The sequence below is a fragment of the Phaenicophaeus curvirostris genome, chromosome 1, assembly GCF_032191515.1.
Source record: "Phaenicophaeus curvirostris isolate KB17595 chromosome 1, BPBGC_Pcur_1.0, whole genome shotgun sequence".
In the NCBI taxonomy this organism is placed as follows: Eukaryota; Metazoa; Chordata; class Aves; order Cuculiformes; family Cuculidae; genus Phaenicophaeus; species Phaenicophaeus curvirostris.
In genome coordinates this window covers 30,867,487-30,890,811 of record NC_091392.1, presented here as the reverse complement: position 1 = coordinate 30,890,811, position 23,325 = coordinate 30,867,487, and the positions used below count along the sequence as shown (strand labels likewise).

General features: G+C 37.7%; 1 protein-coding gene across 5 annotated transcripts in view; it reads right to left on the bottom strand.

Moving 5' to 3' along the window:
- PPHLN1 (periphilin 1) overlaps positions 1-23,325 on the bottom strand; it is a 354,335-nt gene that overhangs the window by 44,491 nt on the left and 286,519 nt on the right. For 2 of the 5 annotated variants that reach the window (XM_069851855.1, XM_069851836.1), the window contains exons 1-5: positions 23,218-23,308; positions 17,877-17,924; positions 16,156-16,247; positions 12,316-12,486; positions 11,368-11,429 (exon numbers count right to left, since the gene is read on the bottom strand). In XM_069851855.1, coding sequence (XP_069707956.1) covers positions 11,368-11,429; positions 12,316-12,486; positions 16,156-16,247; position 17,877 — 326 coding nt within the window. In that variant the 5' untranslated portion in view covers positions 17,878-17,924; positions 23,218-23,308. Of the gene's footprint in view, positions 1-11,367; positions 11,430-12,306; positions 12,487-16,155; positions 16,248-17,876; positions 17,925-23,217; positions 23,309-23,325 lie in introns of those variants that run through there. The other 3 variants (XM_069851846.1, XM_069851819.1, XM_069851828.1) reach the window with 3 other exon arrangements.

Below are 23,325 nucleotides of genomic sequence, written 5' to 3'. Positions count from 1 at the left end.
AAAGCAAGCATAAAGGTATTGAGAACAAAGATCTGTGGACAGTAACATACCACAAAATACAAACAAACAACTCTATGTAAATTATTAAATAATTTTGTTTCTTAAATACCTTATAAATCAGTATGGGAAACTACACGAGACTGCTGTTTACAGTCATGCAACTGAATAATGCCAAATTGCTAAACAAAAGAAGGGTGGGTTTATGTTTTTATTTGTTTGCTAGCTTGTTTTCCCTGGTGGGTTTGGTGGGGTTCTTTGCTTTAGTGTTTTGGGGAGGTGGTACTGTTTGGGTGAGGGGCTGTTTGTTTGGAGGTTTCCTTCAGGGTTTTGAGGTTTGGCTTTTTACCTCACAGTCAGTGATTGCTAAGCAATTCCATGTAGGCAAGGATTTATCTGACATATACAGTAAGTATGTGAAAGAAAAAAGGAAATGTTTTTGTACAACATTTTTATAGGCATAAGTAAATTTTATGTTGAGCAAGCTATTAATCTTTATCTCAAAGGCCATCTTTAAAATTCTTAAATAGAAGAACACAGAAACCATGAAACATCTGCTAAAAGGAGCTCTTTCCATTGGAATGCCATTAGTCCACCAATACTTAAGAGAAAGCAACAAATAGTGCACTGTAACAGTATATACTGACTTGATCAACCCTTGTATTGACTTTTTAACACTATCAATAAAAAGCTGTAAAAGGAAAGAGCAAATTGTGGAACAGATTTGTCAACAGTAATATCTTATGTTAGTAATACTGACGCACAATACCTTTAATACATTTAATTTTCTTCTCTTTCCAAATCCCTTAATGAGATCTCTAAGTCAGAAAAACACTGGTTTACTCTGCTTTGGAAAAACAGTCCACAAATTGCATGTTTTAATTGTTAAATTTAAGTGAAATCTGAAGCAATTGGGTAAAATATTTATTTACACCAAAAGTTTTGCAATAGTGGTGGACTCCTGCACAGCAAATTTAAATAAAGGTTAGCAAACTACATCTGCTTTTGGATTTCTGAAGGTAAAAGACAACATATATAGGAAGAAAGATTTTCTTCTACGTAATAAGCTTTTTCTTTTTGAACTCATTCCTTCTTGCCAAGTATGTAGATTATTCAAAATTAGAAAGCTCTGAGTTAAGACAGACATTTCCTCTTATAAAATATTCAGCTATGTAGCTTTACTTTTTTTTCTTCTAGTTTGCTTTTTCTTTTCACTCTGTTTACAATAATGAACATTCATATCTCTCCTTGTTTAGGGGGTTTTTTGGTTGGAATTTTTTTTGTATGTTTTTTCCTTTTTTTTAACTTGAACGTATTTAACACAGAGACAAACCACGCTGCTTGGGTAAGTTCCTTATTAAAAATGCTTCTGCAATTACTGCATGCCTTCAATTATTTCAGTGATTTAATAACAATTAACTTCAGCGTGCATCTCCATGACAAGTCATACCAATTCAGAGTGGTGCTACTACAATCCTAAACTTCTCAGCCTTCCTTGAATCCAGCTCCATGCATAACCTGGCACCGACATTTTCTCAGGCACTCAAACTGGTAAAGAATCATTAAATTGATTGCGGTAGATTAGGATGCAGGACCAGCTCCTTGAAGAGTACAAACTCCTGAAACAGTACCAAGGAGAGGGAAGGACAGGAATGGCACCTGCTTAGATAGGTTTAAACTGCTATAGAAAGAGAATTTCACTCTAAGAAGATCTGTCTCCTTGATGCATTCTTGACTTTTATTTTTCTATGATAAATAAAAAAGGTCCCTTGGCAGAATTTCACAGTAGTTAAAGTTAGCATCAGCAAGACTCAAAGAAGTAATACATTTTTTTCTAAAAATAACAGACATTCATATCTAAGCAACAGTGAAAAAACCCAAAATTCTGACAGTGAATAATATATGTAGGTTCAATGATACATTTTTAAACAGAATTCTGTTTAAAAGAGACAAGTTTTAGTAAGGGATAAAAGCAACGGCAGCCGAAGAGAGAGTTGTTGAAGAAGATAATTCATTGTTTGTCACTTCAGTCTCCTCTGTTAACATAATCCTTTGCACTACTTGGATAATCCTTACACAAAATTCTTCAATAAAAATGCAGCAAGTAAGATTAAAATTGTAGAATACGTATGGAGCTTACTAACTGTCAAACCAGAAGTGGTTTGCCCGTCTACTCTCCTCTGCTGAGACCCTTCCTAGAGTGCTGGGTCCAGCTCTGGAGCCCACAGCACAAGGACACGGAGCTGCCGGAGTGAGTCCAGAGGAGGGTTACAAAAATGATCAGAGGGATGGAACACTTCTCCTATGAGAAAAGGCTGAGAGAGTTGTAATTGTTCAGCCTGGAGTAGAGATGGCTCTGGGGAGACCTTATTGCAGCCATTCACTTCTTAAAGGAGGCTTATAAGAAAGATGGAGACAAACTTCTTAGCAAGGCCTGTAGTGAGAGCACAAGGGGTAACATTTTTAAAGTAAAAGAGGGTAGACTTAGACTAGATATAAGGAAGAATTTTTTTATAATGAGGGTGGAGAAACACTGGCACAGGTTGCCCAGAGAAGTGGTAGATGCCCCATTCCTGGGAATATTCAAGGTCAGGTTGGACGGGTCTCTGAGCAACCTGATCTGGTTGAAGGTGTCTCTTCTTTTTACAGGAGTGGCTGGACTAGATGAAAGGCCCCTTCCAACCCAAACCATTCTATGATTCTATGAGTTAACACACTAAAATACCTTTTCCATTCTACTCCCAAATTGCATAAGCACATTCTGAAATATAATATCCAGAAACAGTTACGCATGCTAGACTAGGTAAGGCAGGACTTCATTTAACACATACAAAAGTCAGATTTCAGAAGAGAAAGACATTCCCACAGCTAGCTAACAGAACACTGTTGTGTGTCACGACATAAATATGCAATTCCTCATAGACAAAAACATTAGTTATCAACTCACAATCTTAAACTACAAAACTTCATAGACATGCAAGAGAACCTTATCTGGTTATGCAAATAGATATAATGAATAAATGTCAAGACTAACATCCAGAATAGTTTGTTAGCATACAAAAATAGCATCACCTTTTAAAAATAATACCAACAGCATGAGATTGTGGAATTGCTTTATCAGTGAACTTTTCCTCAGATGGAGATAATAACATGCTTGAACGCAGCAGTAGGTGGAAATGGCACATCAAAAATCTTCTCTTTGCAGCAAAATGCCTAACAAAGGATGCCTGTACTGTGAATAGCATCAAACTTTTTCCTCTCCCCTAGAAAATGCTGTATCCTAGTATTCTATTCCTCTCTCAATGGGAATTTAACTCCCTGAAATAGTTAGTGTATTCAAAATACTATAAAACAAACAAGTCCTTGGAATCTAACAGATGATGAATTTATCTTCCTAAGGGAAATTACGTACAAGTCCTCTGTGACAATACTGCCCATCCTGTGAAAGCCATGACTACATTGACTGGCCGGTCGTTGAGATTATTTGCTTACCTAGTCCATTTTTATAGCTAAAACTGTATTCAGGTGGTAGGTGGTAACAAACCAGCAAGTTCATGCGGTATTGGGAAATAATGAGGCAAAATCACGTAGGTAGTACTTGATTATTCTGGAAAGACTACCTAACAAATACATTGAAAAACAGCTGGGTACTGAGAGACAGGGGAGTGGGAGAAAGAACGGAGTCTCCCACCAGCTAGGATGGTAAAAATCACAGCTCAGGTTTGTGTGGGAGGTTTCAAGGTCCTGACAGAACAGCATGAATACTGGTACTGACCTCAGAAGCTCAGCAGGAAAAGTTATTAAGAGATAAACATATTAAATTTTCAATATAGCATTTATGACTTTAAACTTTAAAGTCCTTCCCCTCAACCTGAAACAGAAAGCTGTTAAAAGTTCTGCAAGACCCTCTAAAAAAAGCTCAAATTATCAGTAAGCAATTTCTGAAAGCAAACACATTTTTCAGAATTGGAATGAGAAATTCAGCAAAATAATAAAATAAAAGAAAATATGCCTCCAATAAAGATCATGTGCAATCATTGTGCAGATAAAATTTAAAAAAATAAAAGCAATCGCTCAACAACTACAACTAGCAGCCAGTGAAAGCAACATTCACCTTGCAGAATAACCCCACAATTAGCTAAAATTTGCGAAAAATCTAGTTGAAAATAAGAGGAAATTTTACCATATTTTTACATCGTAGGGTGGAAGAAAAAAAAATCTGCAATTGCAACCCTGCCCACCAGTCTCTCCTTTGCTCCCCACTCTCTCAAATGACAAACATTGTAGAAGAGGAGTGACAGTAGTCTTGCCCTAAATTAAATTTCTAATTTTACTGTAGGTAACAACAAAGCAGGTCCCACCAACATAAACAGCAACAGAAACTCAGTTTGACATAATATTCTTGGTAAGAAAACAGCCAGTGTTCACATACATAGTTCAAAGCCTCTGGGTTCTAACTTAAACAGAGGAAAGAGCTTTATCATAGTAACAACACCAGACTTGAAACTTTTTACTTTCATTCGCATTGACCTGCAATAGAGGACAGTTCAGAACTGTTCCTAATCATACACAGCCTTCACTATAGCGCAGTTTTAAAATGCCAAGTGGTATCTGCATAAGAAGTTCTTATAACCCATTCAAAATAAAAAATCCTGGTTCAAAGGAACCCAAAGCATCAGTAATACAAATAGACATATAATTCTTGCCAAGTAAAAAAAAAAAGTCAATTTATAAAATATAAGTCTCAGTTTGCAAACAAATTTATTGTCCCAAATACAGAGAGGCTAAAAAAGGGATGGAGCCCTCAAAGAAAAGGTAGCAACTACTGAATCAATAAGACTGCTGCATAAGACATGAAATGTAATATTAAGTCCTTAAATATTTAGAGCAAGCCAGAATCTACTTTTAAGTTATCTATTACCTATTATCTTGTTCCAAAAAGTTCTAACTCGCTCCCCTAGCTCCCCAGAATATCATAAGCCAAGGTAAACTAATATAGCCAGCAGCCTAATACAATGGGTCTTCTGAACTAAAAATTTCAACAGACAAGTCCTTGCCTGGAGTTGTAGACAGGTATAATGAATCTCCCACAATGACCTATTATAAGGAAACTGTAATTTCATATATGAATAAACAAGTTACTCTAGTAGTTTGTGTGAATACCTGTGAGTTTTAATGTTCTGAGCAGGTTTTTATTTAGTTATTTATTAAAAGAAAAAGGCTAATGAATACGATTAGAACTCTGCTTATCAATCTCTGTCAAAAGCGAGACCATTTTCTTTGGGTGACTGCCATATTTATTTCCCTCCACACATGTTTTTTAATAAAGAATGAGCTTCTTGTATGGTGTCCCTTAAGACCTGTCAAATATTGCAAAAGAACAGCAGACTTATGTACACTTTTAGCACCATCTTATAAATCCCTTTGGCTAAGTTTCTCTTCTATAAGCAAGACAAAGATCAGTTTACATCACAAAAAAGTTTAAATCCTAAGCCTAAAGACCTCCCACAATATAATACAATGTTTTAAATTAGTATAAAATATTTAAACAGGCTTACTGTTTCATTCATTAGAGGATACATAGAGGCAGCAGGAAAAAAAACAAGAAACAAGCCATCCCTTGAAATTCAGAGGTGACTGCACAGTGATAATGTAAAGATAATTGCCTTGGCCTATAACACAACTGAACCCTCAATATTAAAACCTGCTTTATTGAGAGAAGAGTCAGTGACCCTTAACTTCTATCTGGAGACGCCCTCATCAATGCTTTTGGTATAAAGTAACCATTCCTGCCAAAGAACAATTTTCTTCTTAATGTACAATCTTCAGTCCACTCCTCTAGAACAGCCTGTCATCGCGTACTGCACCTGCAAGGCGTTAATCACCAAATGAAAGGTAGTTCAAAGATCAGAAAGCCAAGATTGCTGGGCTTCTATCCTCCACTTTGCTACCAATCTTCTCCATAGCCTTCAGTAAACACAATCTCATTCTGAAGGGTTATACATCTACAAAACCTGGGGTATATTATGCTTTACCACCCTTAAAGAGCTAACTAAGTTTCATGTTCAGAAAATCACATCGAATTTTCAGAGGAAAGACAATGTGCCATTCATTTAAAAGATTTCAAAAACAAAATATAGAACTGACCGATGAATTTTAAGTTGCTCACGCACAACTAGTTGTTTAAAATTGTTGCAACATTTTGCTAGACAGTTTTCTTCCATTTTAGCAAAAAAAATACATTATTTTTTCTATTTATTACAAAATATCTCCTGTGCGCTCCACAGACAAGCAAATCTGTTTTATATACAGAAATTTCCATTATAGACTGGACTAAGACTTCCTAATTTCACACAGGACATGGGAAAAAAATCCAATAACCAATTAAAAAACACCACGTGAAGAGATTAAAAACATCCTATATGAGGTACTTCCCAGGAGTCTATATTATATTAGCCAACATTAATACTGATGCAGAGTACTTTGTCTACAAATATGGGAATCCTTATTTTACAAAAATCTGGACCTTGGATAACTTCAAGGATCAAATTTAATGCCTGTACAACTGGGATTTACAAGTGCGTCATTTTGAAATTTCTCTTTGAAGATGAGTCTCACCCATCTTAAGTTGCCAAGTTTCGCATATTTCACATCTTATGAACTCGGTTTGGCTGAAAAAAAGGCGAATGAAGTAATGCTCTCAAAAGGATTAAAATTTGGTATGACTAAAGCAAACAGCAGCTAATATCTAAATCATTTCACACTGAAGAGTTCATTTGACTTGAAAAAAAAGAAATTGTATGCAAAATCCGCTGTTATGAGGTCCATATTATGAGGTCCTGTAAAATTGAGCTTCTTCAACACAACAGCACAGTTCCCTGCAACTTTTCAAAAAACCTCACATGCATAAAATAATTAGAGTGCTTTGAATAAATGAGTTCAATATCTCACTGAAGACATGCAGTAACACAGTCCCAGAAGTGAATATCATCAGTAGAAGATAAATATAGAAAGCAGTCATGTGTTATTTGATCTCTACTCCTCGTAATTTCAGAGTTTCACAGCATCAGTGATCAAGACATTTGAACTGTCATCATGAGTACAGGAATTTTTCTGTTCTCCGAACCAAGAGATTCCACTTTGATGTACAATTCTTGAAACACCAGGCAGGTTCAAACCAAGCAATGCCTGTAAGGTTACACAATCCACATCAGTTCCTGAATTTCAGAAATCCAACAAGAATTCCTTAGGTCAGAACAGGAGAAAAAGGGCTGGAAACTCATTTTCAAATCTACACCCAGCACATGCACTGAATAACAATATTTTAACATGTATTAACATGAAGAAGTCACTGTCAGGCTGACAGCTGTTCACTGATCATAGTATTAAACAGGGCTAACAACACTCAAGAACTGAGGGGTCCAGAAAAAGCAGAAGGGTGAGTGACACACCACTTAATGGTAGACTACTAGCAAATGACAGCTGCTAGGAAACTGAAGCATAACTCTATAAGAAGAAAGAAGGCAAGAAAAAATATGACTAACCAAGGGGAAGAACCTCAACAATCCTGTTATCACTCACTGAGATCTGCTGCTGGTCACAGATACATCACAAGTACATCACAGCTCAAGCCACAGGTGTTCAACTGTTAAGCACGTACTCCCTATTTTTAAGGAAAAGGCAAGAAGCATAAAAGAAAATCCACAAAAGAAACAACAGCAACAAAAAACCAAACCCACTAAAATCCACTCCATAAAGCCCTAACTGATAGTTTCTTCAGTACAGCAAACTTTCACTCCCCAAATTCTGCATCATTTAAAGATTTTTGATATTCCAGATAAGCAGTTTCTTTTACTTTAGGAGACTATCGAGTAATATATTTTCAGCTCCAAAGAAAGGTAAGAGAAACAAAGATGGAAAGAGTGAGAGAACAAATTACTTCTTGACATTTATGCCAAAAATCAAAGCAGGAAAATGTGAATGATTAATTCTTAAGAGGAAATGGTAAACATAACATTGACAACAACAAATTACATTTTTAGCTGCTGAATGAGTTTTTAAAAAAATTCAAGAAAAACTATTATTTACGTCAATAAAAGAGCTATTCCTTTCAGAATTTATAGTTACTGTACTGACTACAAAAACCCATTAACTTTAAAAGTCTCAGTGTCTTTAGCTTCACCAATCTAACTTTGTACTATGTGTTAGCCATGTTCAACGCAATTTTTTTAAAAAGTACTTCTAGTTAAAGCAACCTTAAATCTCCTTCTACTACCTCAAAGGAGAAAAAAATTATATGTACTTCAGGAAAACTTATCCAACATAACTTTCACCATACCCAGAGAAAAAGCATTTTCACATATAATCATTTTTTAATCTAATTTTTTTATAGTGTGGATGTCTTTGAAATACAAAGTAACTAGCTTTTCTACCACAGGAGACAACATCTACCAAGTGCCATATTTCGATTTTCTCTGTCAAGATCCACTACATAGCTCAGTCGCGTGCAATATGCAGAAGATCATAAATAATTTTACTACAAAGCATGTAATGCTACAAGTGTTTAGTAGTCTGATCACAGGATTTTACATCCAAGGTTATTCATTATTCTGGTTCTCTTCTGTACAATGAGGTTTCTGATATGCTAATGTGTATCTATATAATAAATCAGTACAACTTGCAAACACATTCCAGTTGGAGGCCGGCCACAAGCAGTGTTTCCCAGGGTTTAGTGTTCAGACCAGTCTTGTTTAAAATCTTTATCAATTATATGGATGAAGGGATCACATGCTCCCTTAGTAAGGTTGCAGATAACACCAAGTTCTGTGGAAGCGTTGATCTGTTTGAGCGAAGAAAGGCTCTGCAAAGGGATATGGAGAGGCTTGATCGATGGGCCAAGGCCAACTGTATGGGGTTCAGCAAGACTGAGCATTGGGTCCTGCACCTGGACCACAACAAATCCATGCAGACTTGGGGATGAATGGCTGAAAAGCTGCTAGGCAGGAAAGGACCTGGGGATGTTGGTCAACAGCTGGCTGAACACGAGCCAGCAGGGTGCCCAGACAACAGCATCCTGGCTTGTATCAGAAATAGTGTGGCCATCAGGGGTAAGGAATTGATCATCCCCCTCTACTCAGTGCTGGTGAGGCCTCACCTCAAATACTTTGTTTAGTTTTGGTCCCCTCACTACAAGAAAGACGCTGAGATGCTGGAGTGTGTCCAGAGAAGGGCAGTGAAGCTGGCAGAGGGTCTGGAGCACAAGTCTTATGAGGAGCAGCTGAGGGAAGCGAGGTTGTATAGTACTGAGAAGAGGAGGCTGAGGAAAGACCTTATTGCTCTCTACAACTACCTTAAATGAGGTTGTAGTGAGGTGGATGTCAGCGTCTTCTCCCAAGTAACAAGTGATAGGACAAGAGGAAAAGGCCACAAGTTGTACCAGGATAGGTTTAGATTGGATGTTAGGAAAACATTCTCCACAGAAAGGGTTGTCAAACATTGTAATAAGCTGCTTAGGGAACTGGCTAAGTTCCTAAAGATGTTCAAAAAACATGTAGATGTGGTGCTTAAGGACATGCTTTAGTGGTGGAATTGACAGTGCTAGATTAATGGTTGGACTTGATGATCTTAAACGTCTTTTAGCAGCCTAAATGATTCTACGATTCTATATCCTCAATTGAACCAAGTATGTTTATGAAGTTCTTCCATAGTGTTATTACAGTTGTATAACAGTCACATATTCTGAAATACATAATAAAAACATAAATGGAACTATCACCTACCACGCAACACATTGTTAAAGCCTTCAATAAAACAAGCTGACATTTTATCCTCACATTTTAAACGGAAGAAATCAGGATGTATTTAAGAATCTTTTGACCACTGGGTGCCACTCTTGTTCTGTGTAAAATAAACTGCCTGACAAACTCAAGTTTCCTCAGTCTTCTTTTTTTTCAGCTTTAAATAACTCTGATTCTTCTTAAGAGGGAGGAAAAGATGCAGGAGTTTTTACACAAGTTTCTATAAAACACTTACTACTTTTCAAAATCCTTTACTGCTGCTTCTAGCTCCGAGAACACAATTGTGAGATCTAGTGCATGCAGACCCTTCTGGTATATGAAGGATTTTTTTATGGTGAAGCTACGTAATAACCTAGTTATGCTATGTCTGAATCATCACATTCAAAGAAATAGGTGCCTTCTGCAACTGTGTAGCTCTGGAGCACTGTATTGCCATTGCCACTAACAGCTTCATATTGAGTTTGCAAGGCCTCAAGATGGGCTTTAAGCAAGCTTGTCAGGCCTTCTCTGTCTGAGCTTTTACTGACCTGCCTGAAGTATCTTTTTTAACTTGGCACAGGCAGAACAGCAATTTTTTTAATTGACCAAGCGTCTATAGGTAACTTGATTTACTTTTGTCGATCTTTATATGGTACAACCCTATTTTATATGGATAGCAGTAACAAGGAGTTATTCTATGTAGAGTAAGATATTTTGATAGGAATGGTTGGACTCGATGATCTGGTGGGTCTCTTCCAACCTGGTTATTCTATGATTCTATATTTCTGACACTAGGATGTAGTATATAGAAATACAGGCCTGGTATAATACAGCAGAAACCCCTGAGAGGCATAAATATAGGAAGTGGCCTATAAAAGTAAAGCCAGGAGATGACATTTTTAGATTAGATTAGATTATTAATATTTCAGTTTCACTGACAATTACTTCTTGGCTGAATATTTGAGGTGAATTTCATCCTTGTCCATAAATTTTCAGTGCAACACTATCCTGTGCACTTTATTTCTCATATTAACTAATGTCATAACAAACATCACAGTAGGCAAACATACATTACAGCCCTATTGTTTAATACTATTCCTTACATTTCACAGATGAGAGCCTGAGGTACAGACTAAGAACTGCTCACAGAAATAAATACAGTTTATGATGGAAATATCTACTGATCAGTCTAGCAGAGACAACAAGGAGGTCAGGACAAGGCAAAAGTGAACTTCATAATCCCATTATCCACTAGACAGAATTCTCTAAAGTCACATAAAAAGTGTAACTGATCAAGGAGATACACCAATTTACTTACAATGCCAGGCTAATACCCTAAAGGCACTTCCATTACGCCTCCTATCCTTACTAAACAAATACTAAAAGGTTTTCATGTCATTCCATTAATTTAATTTGCATTTCAAACAATGCGACTATAAACCACTTTTCCACTACTGTCCTTTACTTCAACAGATGTCCTTTCTTAGTCCCTGCCATTTCACTGCTCTGCTCTGCAAACTGTTTTGGTAATAAAGAAGAATGCCCTAAACAGTGCCAGGATATGCATGGCACTGCTGTAGTCTTAAAAAAATACCTGTATTCAGGCTGCCGACTTAAAGGATGATCGTCCCTTGGCCATCTGTATCCTGATTCATTCTGAAAAACATACATGCAAAACACTTGTGTGATGTGTATCTCAACATCAGATGTCAGGTACAGTTCGATGCTACATGCTACTTACTGCAAAACCAAAGCATTTACTGAGCAAAAAAGAAGTATTAACTGTTTACAGCAAGGTTCCCCATTCCTCTTATATTTCTTCTCTATCAATACTAAAAAGAGCAACTTTGAAATGCTGTACATAAGACAAACTACAAAAAATTCCCAATTATATACACAGGCTTTGACTTCTGAAAAGAAAGTTTCCATCATTGAAATGTAAAGTATCATCAATAGCTTGAAATTACAGAATTTCAAACAGCTGGGTTGAAGGAGACAACAGTAATGACTCTGCAAAGGAACCATCAAATTTGTACTTAACTGGGGAAAAAAAAAAATGCATTCAACATTGTGGCAGATTTCAAATAAGTGAACAACTGTGCAGATTAGAAGGATAGGTAGACAACATTCAACAAGTTGCATGTGCAAGGCCTCATTAAGTAAAGAGATTTTGCAATACATTTGGATAATTTCGCAGTGCACTACAGAGAGGACTTGTGACCACTTCTGGTTTCCCGGTTCAGACTCTGAGCATTTCACAGTGCTGGGCAAGGGCTCTTTTGTAAGTCAATACAGAGTAACTAGGAAACATAAGCAGCAGCAAACTGGTAGTACTATATAATCACAAGAGGTTTTGAAGCCTAGTAACTGCAAAAAAGGACCAAAATATCAAAACTTGGATGTTTTTTCTATTCATTCTATTCCAGTTATGAGAACAGCAGTAACATCAATGCTGTTTGAAATGATATTTTAATTGTTCCGTATTCAAGCATTAATGAGAAGATAAGCATCATAAACACATAAGAAGAATCACCTTACGTACACCTCGGTGTGGTGGGCCACTTCTGCGGTCGTGAGCAAAACTGCGACCCTCTTCATAGTCTCTGTACTCAGCATGACTGTAATCATCATACCGACTGTAATTTCCGTCTCCAGGTCTTTCAAGCAGTGGTGGTTTCTTGGGCACAACGTTTACTACTCTGTGGTAATCATCCTAAACCACAAAAAAACCAAAATCATATTGCTTTGAACATCTGTAAATCTGTAGTGAATACACAGAAGTAAAACTAAGTTATTTCTAAATACAGCACCATAATAATCTTAAAGCTGAAATAGCACAGAGGAACAATGAACATAAAGAATCATGCCAGTCTGATGGTGGAATAACTTATTAAATCTAATTGGGCGTGATTCAGATATAATCCTTAGGCATTACAGGTTTAATTATAGAGGGAAATTTTTCAACATAGTTTACATTTCTTTTGAAAATTTAAAGCATTAACATTAGCTGCCTAAGCATCAGTTACTTTCTTTTTTTAAGCATTAGCTCCAGATTTTTCTCAGACACTTATACGTTAACTTAGGAATTCAATAAAGAAAGTTACATCTGTCATGCCTGTAAATTAAAGAGCCCATTTGAAAATGCTATCAAATTTCTTAATGCCAATAACGTCCTCCACACTACAGAGATCACAGTGAAGACAGTCCTTGCCTCATAATCTGAATCGATACACACCTCCTCAATAAAATACAGTAGGTGATCTGATGATTCAAGTGACAGAGAGAGTTTTAACATTCTTTCTCCTAACGCAAGTTTTAGATAGCTTTTTGCTAGAACACAAAATTAATGTATTACATTTCCTTCAACTAAAATGTCATACACTATTTACTAATTAAAGAAATCCTTTGTCTACTAAGCATAGATCGCACACTTGCAAACGATACAAATTCAATTTTCGAGAATGAAGTATTATATAATCCAGTTGTAAATAAAAAGCAAAGGAAAAAAGGAATGCAAGACAGTATTTTAAGTCTTCTTCCTTTAGCAAGATATTTTCTCTAAGGACCTTAAAACCACTAGCTCTAAATGCAGACACTTGAGTTAGCATGTGCAGTTTGGAGCCGGGGGAAAGCTACTAAAGCCACTTTTTTTTTTAATAGCAGTAGAAGTCATAATCTAATGCACCAATAGTTTTTTCAGATCCTTACTAGGATCTGAAAGCATATATTTCTACGACAGTCTAGATACAAACTAGATACGAACTAGATACGGGGTTACTGCAGCAGTGAACACGGGTAAACCAATGGATGTGATCTATCTAGACTTCTATAAAGCCTTTGACACAGACCCCCACAACATCCTCCTCTCTTAATTGGAGAGGGATTGATTTGATGGGTGGATGGTATGGTGGATAAGAAACTAGTTGGAGGGTCGTATTCAGAGTAGTGGTCAATGGCTCAAAGTCCAGGTGGAGATCCATGACAAGTGGTGTCCCTCAGGGGTCCGTACTGGGACCAGTGCTGTTTAATATCTTCATCAGTGATATTGACAGCGAGATTAAGTACACCCTCAGCAAATATGCAGATGACACCAAGCTGTGTCAACCCACTGGAACAGGTTGCCAAGGGATGTTGTGGATGCTCCATGCCTGGAAGTGTTCAAGGCCAGGTTGGATGGGGCCTCGGGCAGCCTGATCTAGCAGGAGATGTCCCTGCCCATGGCAGGGGGGTTGGAACTAGATGATCTTTAAGGTCCCTTCCAACCCAAACTATTCTATGATACATAATTGGCACCCAGTTTAGAGTAGGGCAGGTCTCTTGCGCTTTCAAACAAGAAATACTTCACTGTGTACCACTGGCACGTCTCAGTTCCAGCATACTAACCTATCAGCAAATGCTAAGCGTATTCACAGATAAACTTAACTAATTCGATTTTACTTATTTAGTCAAAATTAAGTTTGATCTTTATATGTGGACACAGATACAACAGCCCAGGCTTACAGGGACAGAAACTGCCTGCCAACTATCTTGAATCAGCAGAGCCGTATGAGAAAGAGATTCATACCCATCTTTTAGTAAGACAGAGAAGCACCATATCTTGGTTTGCCCAATGACTGGGGATGTTGTTTTGGTGCAGATGGATAGTACTGACTGTGATAAATACAGTATTCTGCCAGTCCCTTTATCCCCTGTTTCAAAAACAGGTAATAAATCCAGCATTGATCTAGTTAATTCTTGCATCCAAATGAGCGCATTACTTCTTTTAAACTGTAAAGTAAAGCTTCATAATGCATATGCCATGTATTGTTCCCTGGACAGCTTGAAAGACTAAAAGAATTTAGGAATGTCACTGTTACAATGGTTAAATTAAATTAGCAATTTGTTAGTCCAGTCAAACGTTGATTAAAAAAAATTAAAATCTTTGAAAATACATTCTGCCTTTCCTTGTGCCCTGTTGCTGATAAATATTTCCAAGAAGCAGCTGACTAAACACTCAGTGCAAATTTATCTGATTTCCAGTTTGCTAAAAAGGCATAAATTCTGTTGCCACGTGTAGAGCACCTTAAATATGTCACAGAGCAGCCAAACACTAACAACAGAGTAGCTACAACATTACCAACACTGGTACATATCGAAACCCAAAAACTTAAAATACGGTAGAGGGAACCCCAAAAGCAAGTTAAATCACCTATGCTATGCTATTATTCCAACACTTAGAAGAATCAGAAGAAAAGCCAGATAGCTGGCACAGATACCTGAAATTTTATTTTGCCAAATGCACATTGCAAACATGTAAACAGAAATATAAAAATAAGCATTCTAGAATAACAGAATAAAGTAATAGCTCAACACCCAAAGGTACAACCTGTTTTCTTTCTTCGTGGACACAGGAAAAAAAACAATTACCCAACTCTACGTCACAGAGATTTTCTAAAAGTATTCTAAAGTTATTCTACAATAGAGTAAGCATGGTGCCTGTGTTTGCTTTCATAAGCATAACACACCGTAGAAGTAGCCATGCCTACAAAGTAGATTTGCATCAACACTCCTCTTGAGAAGCATTTCCCTTACAAGGTTCCAAAACACAATTTTTTATAGCAAAGATGCATTTTCCATGTTTGCTATAAACATTTCCTTCTGTTCTTTAAAAAATATAATTCTTTTTCTTCTGGCCTCTTCTCCCAAGTGTCAGGGGACGGGACAAGAGGGAATGGCCTCAAGCTCCACCAGGGTAGGTTTAGGCTGGACATTAGGAAAACATTTTTCACGGAAAGGGTCATTGGGCACTGGAACAGGCTGCCCTGGGAGGTGGTTGAGTCACCTTCCCTGGAGGTGTTTAAGGGACGGGTGGATGAGGTGCTGAGGGGCATGATTTAGTGATTGATGGGAATGGTTGGACTCAATGATCCAGTGGGTCTTTTCCAACCTAGTGATTCTATGATTCTATAACAAACAACTGCATTGGTGACAGGAACAATACTTGAAAATAGTAATTTTATCACCGTAAATCACTTCTGAGATGTATTAACACACACAAAAAAAAAGTCTGGGGATAAATACAACATAGTATGGCCTTCAGTTCACCAGAAATTATTAAAAGTCCTGTGTTTAATAAAGCAAAGAATTACACCAAAAAAAAATCAATTAATCAAAATACAAATATTCTAAATGACTTGCAACAGGATTTAAAAAAATACAGGATTTAGTTTTGGAGACATCCTATCATCTCTGTGAGATGCATTTGCTATATTTTTGGCTTAGATGAATGCGAGAAGAACAGAACTTGGGGTACAATATGTACATAAATCCAGTCCTTATACAAGTTATGTTATAAAGGTATAGCGTAACAGTATAATGCTAAAGACACATACTATACACTTACATCAGGATGAATCCTTGGAGGGAGACGTTCTCTTGGAACTCTTTCATAGTCATATCGCTCCTCAGACCACATTTCATCTCTTCGATAAGCCACTAAAAACAATAAAAATCCCATTAGCCAAAACCAGACTCATTATGCGTAGACAAAAGCATAGTGAGCATAGAAACAAAGGCTCTCAGACTTCTCCCAGTATCATGTATTATGCACAAGTTCTGTACATATACCTTTTTTAAATTAGTCCTTTTAAAAGTCAGTCTATCTAGTTATAGAAATTATTTAATGAACTTTAAGGAAAAATAGTTTGCGGTATATGCAATAACAACCGAACAACTAGAAATCAGTGAAGTATAATCAGTATTACAGGGTACTATAAACAGCTCAATTGAAATACAAGGTCTGACACAAAAAAAACCGAGAACGTGCCTGTAACTCAATTCAACAAATTGAGAAAATGAACTACAATCACCTTCAAAATAGTTCCCTTTTGAGTTGACATACAGCTGAATATGATGCTGCCAATGTTCAAACCAACTCTGCAAATTACTTTCTGAAAGGCTGTTGAGGATCTCTGTAATTTTTGCTTTCGACAAAAAATGGGTTACTCTGAGCATCAACTTGATCCTTGGGAAGAGACAGAAATCACAGGGAGCCAGATCTGGCAAACGGGGTGGTTGCTCAAGCACAGCGATGTTATTACCTAAAAACTGCTTCATAGACAAAGCACTGTGAGCTGGCACATTGTCTTGATGTTAAGGCCCTGTTCACTGTTGCACACTATTTTCTGACGGAGGATAAGAAAACGTCTCTATTTGAACACATGTCCACTTGTACTGAGTGAAGCAATCGAGCTGAGCCTTCTCTCATTGTGACAGGTTAGAACATGTCCTATAACCATCTCTTTGTCTCTCCCCTCCCACTCTCACTTCTTGACCTACAGGGTTAGTCTCATTGTTTTGTGTCAGATCTCATATATGCACATTGCAAACACCAGTTGTACATATAAATTCATACACATACCTGACAGTAATTTTGATATTGCTCCACTAAAAATAGAAGATTTTTTTTAAATTGTTCAACTCCTATTTATAAGATTGAAGAATTTCTACTTTTTTCTTTTTTAACGCAATAACTTAAATTTCACCACCTCAACCACCTGGAAAGAGGTTAAAACACAACATATCATTCAGTTCCTACAAAGCTCCACATTTTGAATACATGAATGAAATGCATTCTTCAGGTGTAGATTTTTCTTGTTTTAAATTGGGAGCCAGCAGAACATAAAAGCTCCTTTCCAGAGAAAGGTGACTTTCAAAATCAAAATTAGTAACTAAATATATGTGGAAATAAACCATTGGCATAAGAGATTCTAGTCATGCTATGCTAGACAACACAAACTTGAAATGCTGAAAACTTTCTGATTATTATTAAGGCGACAAATTACATACTATACATCATTGAAAATAGATAAGGAACTGCTAGAATAAAAGTTTCCCTTCAGAATGGCAGTTCTAGCTATTAAAAATAATAAGAAACAGTAAGTCATACTCAGGAGAAATACATAACATTATCTGCTTTTACAAAATAAAGACTTATGAGGCTATATAAAACATTGATTACTACAGATGTTAAGAATCAACATGACAAAAGGGCTTATTAACTGTCAGCAGAGGTAGCACTAATTCAATATTTTTGTGAAAAACAATGAACACCTGCATACTTACTTTTCTGTCAGTTATCACAACTCTGCCTCTGAAGACCTGTTCAATTACCTACACAAAAAAAAGAAACTGAAGTTAGAAAAAAATGCATGTATATTCATAAGTACATTTTTCTTTTAAGTAACATAGACATCTAAAATCTAAATCTTTCAACTGCCTGTCCCCTGTGATCTGAGTTAGTATATAGCAATTCACTACACTCAATTAAGAAGCTATGAATTCACAATATCAAAAACCTTCCTGCAACAAATTATTACAGACGCAACACTTTCCTAATGAATTCCAGAGTTTTCTTTCCCTTTCATCACCTTTTACTCACTCAGTTTTTCTTCCATGTTACCAAAAGCTTTTGGAAACTACTGTAACTGTTTTCTTAATAACACTCAGAAAAATACTAAATATATTCAATTAACTTATGTTTATTAAAGTGTCTTTCAAGAACATTAAGTAGACGTGTGCAGCAGACAAAAATAAGACTCACTTGCATGTGATGAGGTTAATTAAATGTTTGACCAAAGTTCTTTTCCTTTTGTAAGAGATGATAAATCCTGACAAAGCAGCTCTTTCCTCAACTATAACAAGACTTTATGTTCAGAAATATTAATCCTAACATAGGTACAAACAAACTGGAGCACCTTCTTAAAACTTTGTTCCATTTTATAAGAGACTCTACCTTAAGTAAGTTCCATAACCAAGACACAGTACTGGTCTGATGTTGCCACAGATTATAAGTCAAAAGCTGACTAAACCAATACCATTTGGTTAGCCTTCAGTTTGGTAAAGGGAAGAGGTAGAGGGCTGGATGTCCCTGCCCTCACCAGAGTGCTCTGTGAAACAGTTATTTATTCTGAAGCCACCATTCATGTTGCTGTAAGTGTTGTTCGGGCATAGCCATCAGAATAACCTTCCTGGCACTTTCACAGTAACTGCCTCAACTTTTCTTCATTCTCTATTTCAGGTGCTTTTGCTAAAGCCTTAAAAAAATTATACCACAGCTACACATGCATTAACTGTTCTTAGACTGACCCTGTGCCCCCTCCTTCCCATGGCACCAGGAGGGTGCTCTATCTGCTCGTACACTGTCCCCACAATCCTCTTTACTTTGTACCTAGAACAGTACCTGAATACTCTTGTGTTTTACTTGTACCAGGAGGGACAGAATTAGCTGAGCCAAAAGAAAATCATTACACCAGAACAGTACTATGTGCCATTTCTCAAAGCACTTTGCTGCCAGTTCCTCACACCCAGACCTTGCCCCACAGTGGACCATTCCCTCCATCTATAACCACTGGAGAGCATCTGAGCCTCCAGCAGTGCCTGCTCTCACCCCTTCTAGCCCACAGCCCACCCACCTCTCATATGCGTAGACTTTAGTACCTGATGGCAATTCTCACTCAGCTTTTAGACCAACAGCAAATATCAGGAGCTGGATTCAGATACAGTTTTCAAGAGGATTTTTCTGCATTTTGACAAACACAGTATCGTCCACACCCTCCTGCCTGCAGCTGATACTGGAATTAACCGAACAGTACGTTCAAAAAGCAACGTATTTCAGGTAAGTGCCACTGAAGCTAGGTGCAAGCTTAAACATCGCACTGCTCTGTCAGTCAAGACGCCTCCAACATACCGACACACATCACTGGCAGCAGGCACTGACATTCACCTACACGCTCCATTACACTATCAGGCAGCAAAGCTGACAAAAACACTCCCATTTTTATCACTGTTGATGGACCTCGCTGTAACTAGCAAGAATTATCACCTGTATTGTATTTTGACAAAAAAAATCCCCACAATCTGGATAAAAGGCAGAGATACACTACTACGAAAGATAGAGAGCAGTAGAAAAACATTACACAAATACACCACACAAGAAGTAAGTATGGAGGTAGAACAAAAACCCTCAGAAGTCAGACTATTTGGCATTTAGAGGAATGAAATGAAGAAAATTAATCTGATAGGATCAACCATCAAGTACACTGCTCAAAATGCTGGTAAGGAAAAGAAATAGGAGGAAATCAATTTTATACAGAAGACTAAACAGGCAAATTTCGGGTGGGACCAATGAGATAAAGTAAGGCTGCAACTGAAAATATTAAAAAAAAAGTTTCAAAGGAGGAAAATGAATTTCCTACCATCTTGAGCAAATTTTACCTGTTTCCATAGAAAAATATTTCCATACATGACCCAGCACAGCTTTAATAACAACCAGGGACTAAACTCTTAGGATCAATACAAAAACATCTCATTAACAAGGACTGAAAAGACCGAACATTAAGCTTACTAAACTGTATTCAGGTTAAACTGTTTCTTCAGTACTAAATTTTTCTAAAACAATAAGTAAAATTAAAAAAAAAATCTATTTTGTTTCACACCTAGTGCCATTGTCACTCATACTAACTATTTACTACTAGCATATACAGCAAAGGCAGTTGATACTTCTTTACTATCATGACATACGATCATTTACTGTAATAATTTGAACAACCTTTTCCTATTTTTGATCAGAGGTGACTGTTTTCACTAAAGCAAGGTCTTTTACTTTCTCAAATAAAGATATTCCAGACATTCCAGTGTATGCAGAAGCCATTCTATTAACACAGTGCAAGCTGCTTCTCTGTGGCCAGCTGCCAAGAATGGCTTCGCTCCAATTCACAACACTATGTCTTGCTCTATGCTAGTATAACTGATGTAACACAAAAAGACTTTCTTCATCAAGCAGATTATATGGTTCACTTAAACATCACATTTTTTTGCACAACTGGGTATTTCTTTAACCAACCAACCACTATTTTTATATTCTCTTTTGCTTTCTAAATAACACACGCTAAATATAAGGTGACACATTTGCAAAATCACTATAGTATTCTGCAACATTTTGTACACAATTCTTGCCTGTTTACACTTGTGACATCAACTTTCATCATGGCTAGAAATACCTAAGTCTTCAGGATCCTTAACTTTCCAGTGTGTGCTATCAACCTTCCGCAGAACGTACATGACAATTTCAAAATCATACAGCATTCTAACCCAGCTGACTACATCTTGCTATACATGAACAAAGCATTAAACCAATGCTGTGCGGTAAAAGCAGAAGGAGCTGATGCTACTGGGATATGTCTGGTTTTATACTGTTACTTTCAAAACCAGCAAAAAGTGACAAATGTAGGCCAGTTCTGTCTCTCCTCCACTTCAGAAAGCTCTCAAAAAAAAAAAAAAATCTTAGATACTTCATATGAGTCAGACCTAGGAAAGATGCTTAGAGAATTGTATCTTATTAGAAATATCTATCATAGCAAATTTTGCAACAACTGCTACTTTAAGAACATAAATACAGACAGAAAACACTGCTTTTCCTTCCAGTAGTTAGAATCCATTTGATAGTACTTCAAATATATCTCAGTATCTCTTACCTAGACAGGAGGTAAGACAGATAGAAGTGAGTTTTGGGGGAAGAAAAAAAAAAAAGTAACTTTTTCCTTCTCCAGTACTTGGGACAAGCAGAAAACACTGAATAGACTTAATCCTCTATCAGTAATACAAAAAAGCAGAAGTGTAAGAGTAGAAGGAAAAACCCAACATGACAGTACATATAACACTGTAAGGGAGGCATTGAGAAAAAGCAAGGATCCACCTCTTCCTAAATAACAAATGTTAGGCTATAAGATTTTCAAAAGCAGTTAAGACGCATAACTGCAGTAAATCTAGGTGTACCCAACACAGATACCAAATAACCTCAAGGAAGAGGCTTTTTTGCAATCTTTCATGACTTGTTCACAATAATTTTGACTTATACTAAGAGAAAGAAAAAAAAGGAAAAAAATATATTTAAGAAAGCATTGACCACAAAAGTCAGAGTAACTCCCACCTCAAAAGGGGAAAACACACAGAAATGCATAAGCCGAATAAAATTACTAACAGCAGAAGCCTTCTGGTGCAGACTTATAATCCCACTTGTTCAGTTTGCTTAACACATCATTCTAATATATCAATGGGAGCAAAAGAAATTGAGACAATGCATTGTGGGTTATATTAATGCAAGAACTGATGTATTACCACTTGTCTTTGCCTGAACACCTGCAGTTACTAACATCCCATCCTTCATCAGCATCAATTTTACAAAAAGAATATTCTGCCAGGCTGCAACTAGGCTGCTGCACTAGCAACTCTATGGATCACCGCCTCCACCCTGACTTTCCATCTTGCAGCGCTAACATTTTGACAACAAAACATGTCAGCTCACTATACTGTTGTCACAACCAGGAAAAACTTCAATGCTGTCAACATTCACATTTGAAAGTACCAACCAGCTCTGAATAATTCACCCAGGCAAATAAATCAATGTATCAAACCCTACTCTTTGCTTGCACAGATTCCGAGGCTTTCCACATCTTTGTTTATTTCTGACAGTCTTGGTTCCCTTGAAGTCCCAGACAACTCAAATCACAAATTATTATAAGACTATCCATGAAAAGTCTAATGCTTGGTAAAGAGCCTACTTAAAGAGCATTAAGGGGAAGAACCACAGAGAGTCGACTTAAGATGTTTAAATACTCATAAAGACTTTAAATATATTACAGGACATCCTATTGTTAAACTAACCACAGATTTATTCTAGTGCTTCTAAGGAGACCAGCTAAGCTGCATGCTCCTGTCATAACCATCCCTTTGTAGGAACACGAAGACATGGATGCTGCACCATCATGCCCACAAAAGCCTCACTGGAAGCGTTCACTATGGGATATAGGCAGCCTCCAAACACTCATTCCCAGTTAACTCAAGTTTGAAGTAACTCTCAGAAGTATGCAGGAGTAACACCTTTCCCTTCAAAACAAGGCCATAAACTAAACCGAAAAATCAGGATCTTGAGTCACAAACAGATTTTAAGGATGGAAAGACGAGGTTTACAAGGCCCATCCTTGGTGCCAACCCTCCCACCTCTCTGCTCCCATTCACCCCAATTCCTATGAAACCAGGGGGATAAAGGGAGGGAAGGGGAAGGAAGGGGGGAAGGGGAAGGAAGGGGGGAAGGGGAAGGAAGGGGGGAAGGGGAAGGAAGGGGGGAAGGGGAAGGAAGGGGGGAAAGGGAAGGAAGGGGGGAAAGGGAAGGAAGGGGGGAGAGGGAAGGAAGGGGGGAGAGGGAAGGAAGGGGGGAGAGGGAAGGAAGAGAGGAAGGAGGGAGGCAGGGGGAAGGGGGAAAAGGGAGGGAACGGGGGGAAGGGAGGGAGGGAAGGAGAGGAGGGAAGGAGGGGAGGGAAGGAGGGGAGGGAAGGGGGGGAGGGAAGGGGGGGAGAAGAGAGAAGAGAAGAGGAGAGAAGAGAAGAGGAGAGAAGGAGAGCAGCACCTTCCCGCCGGGGCGCAGCGGGAGGCAGGAAGGCAGCACCCCCCGCCCGCCGCGGGAAGCCCCGGGCCGGCGCCGCCGCTCACCCGCGTCCCGCCGCTCCCTGCGCGC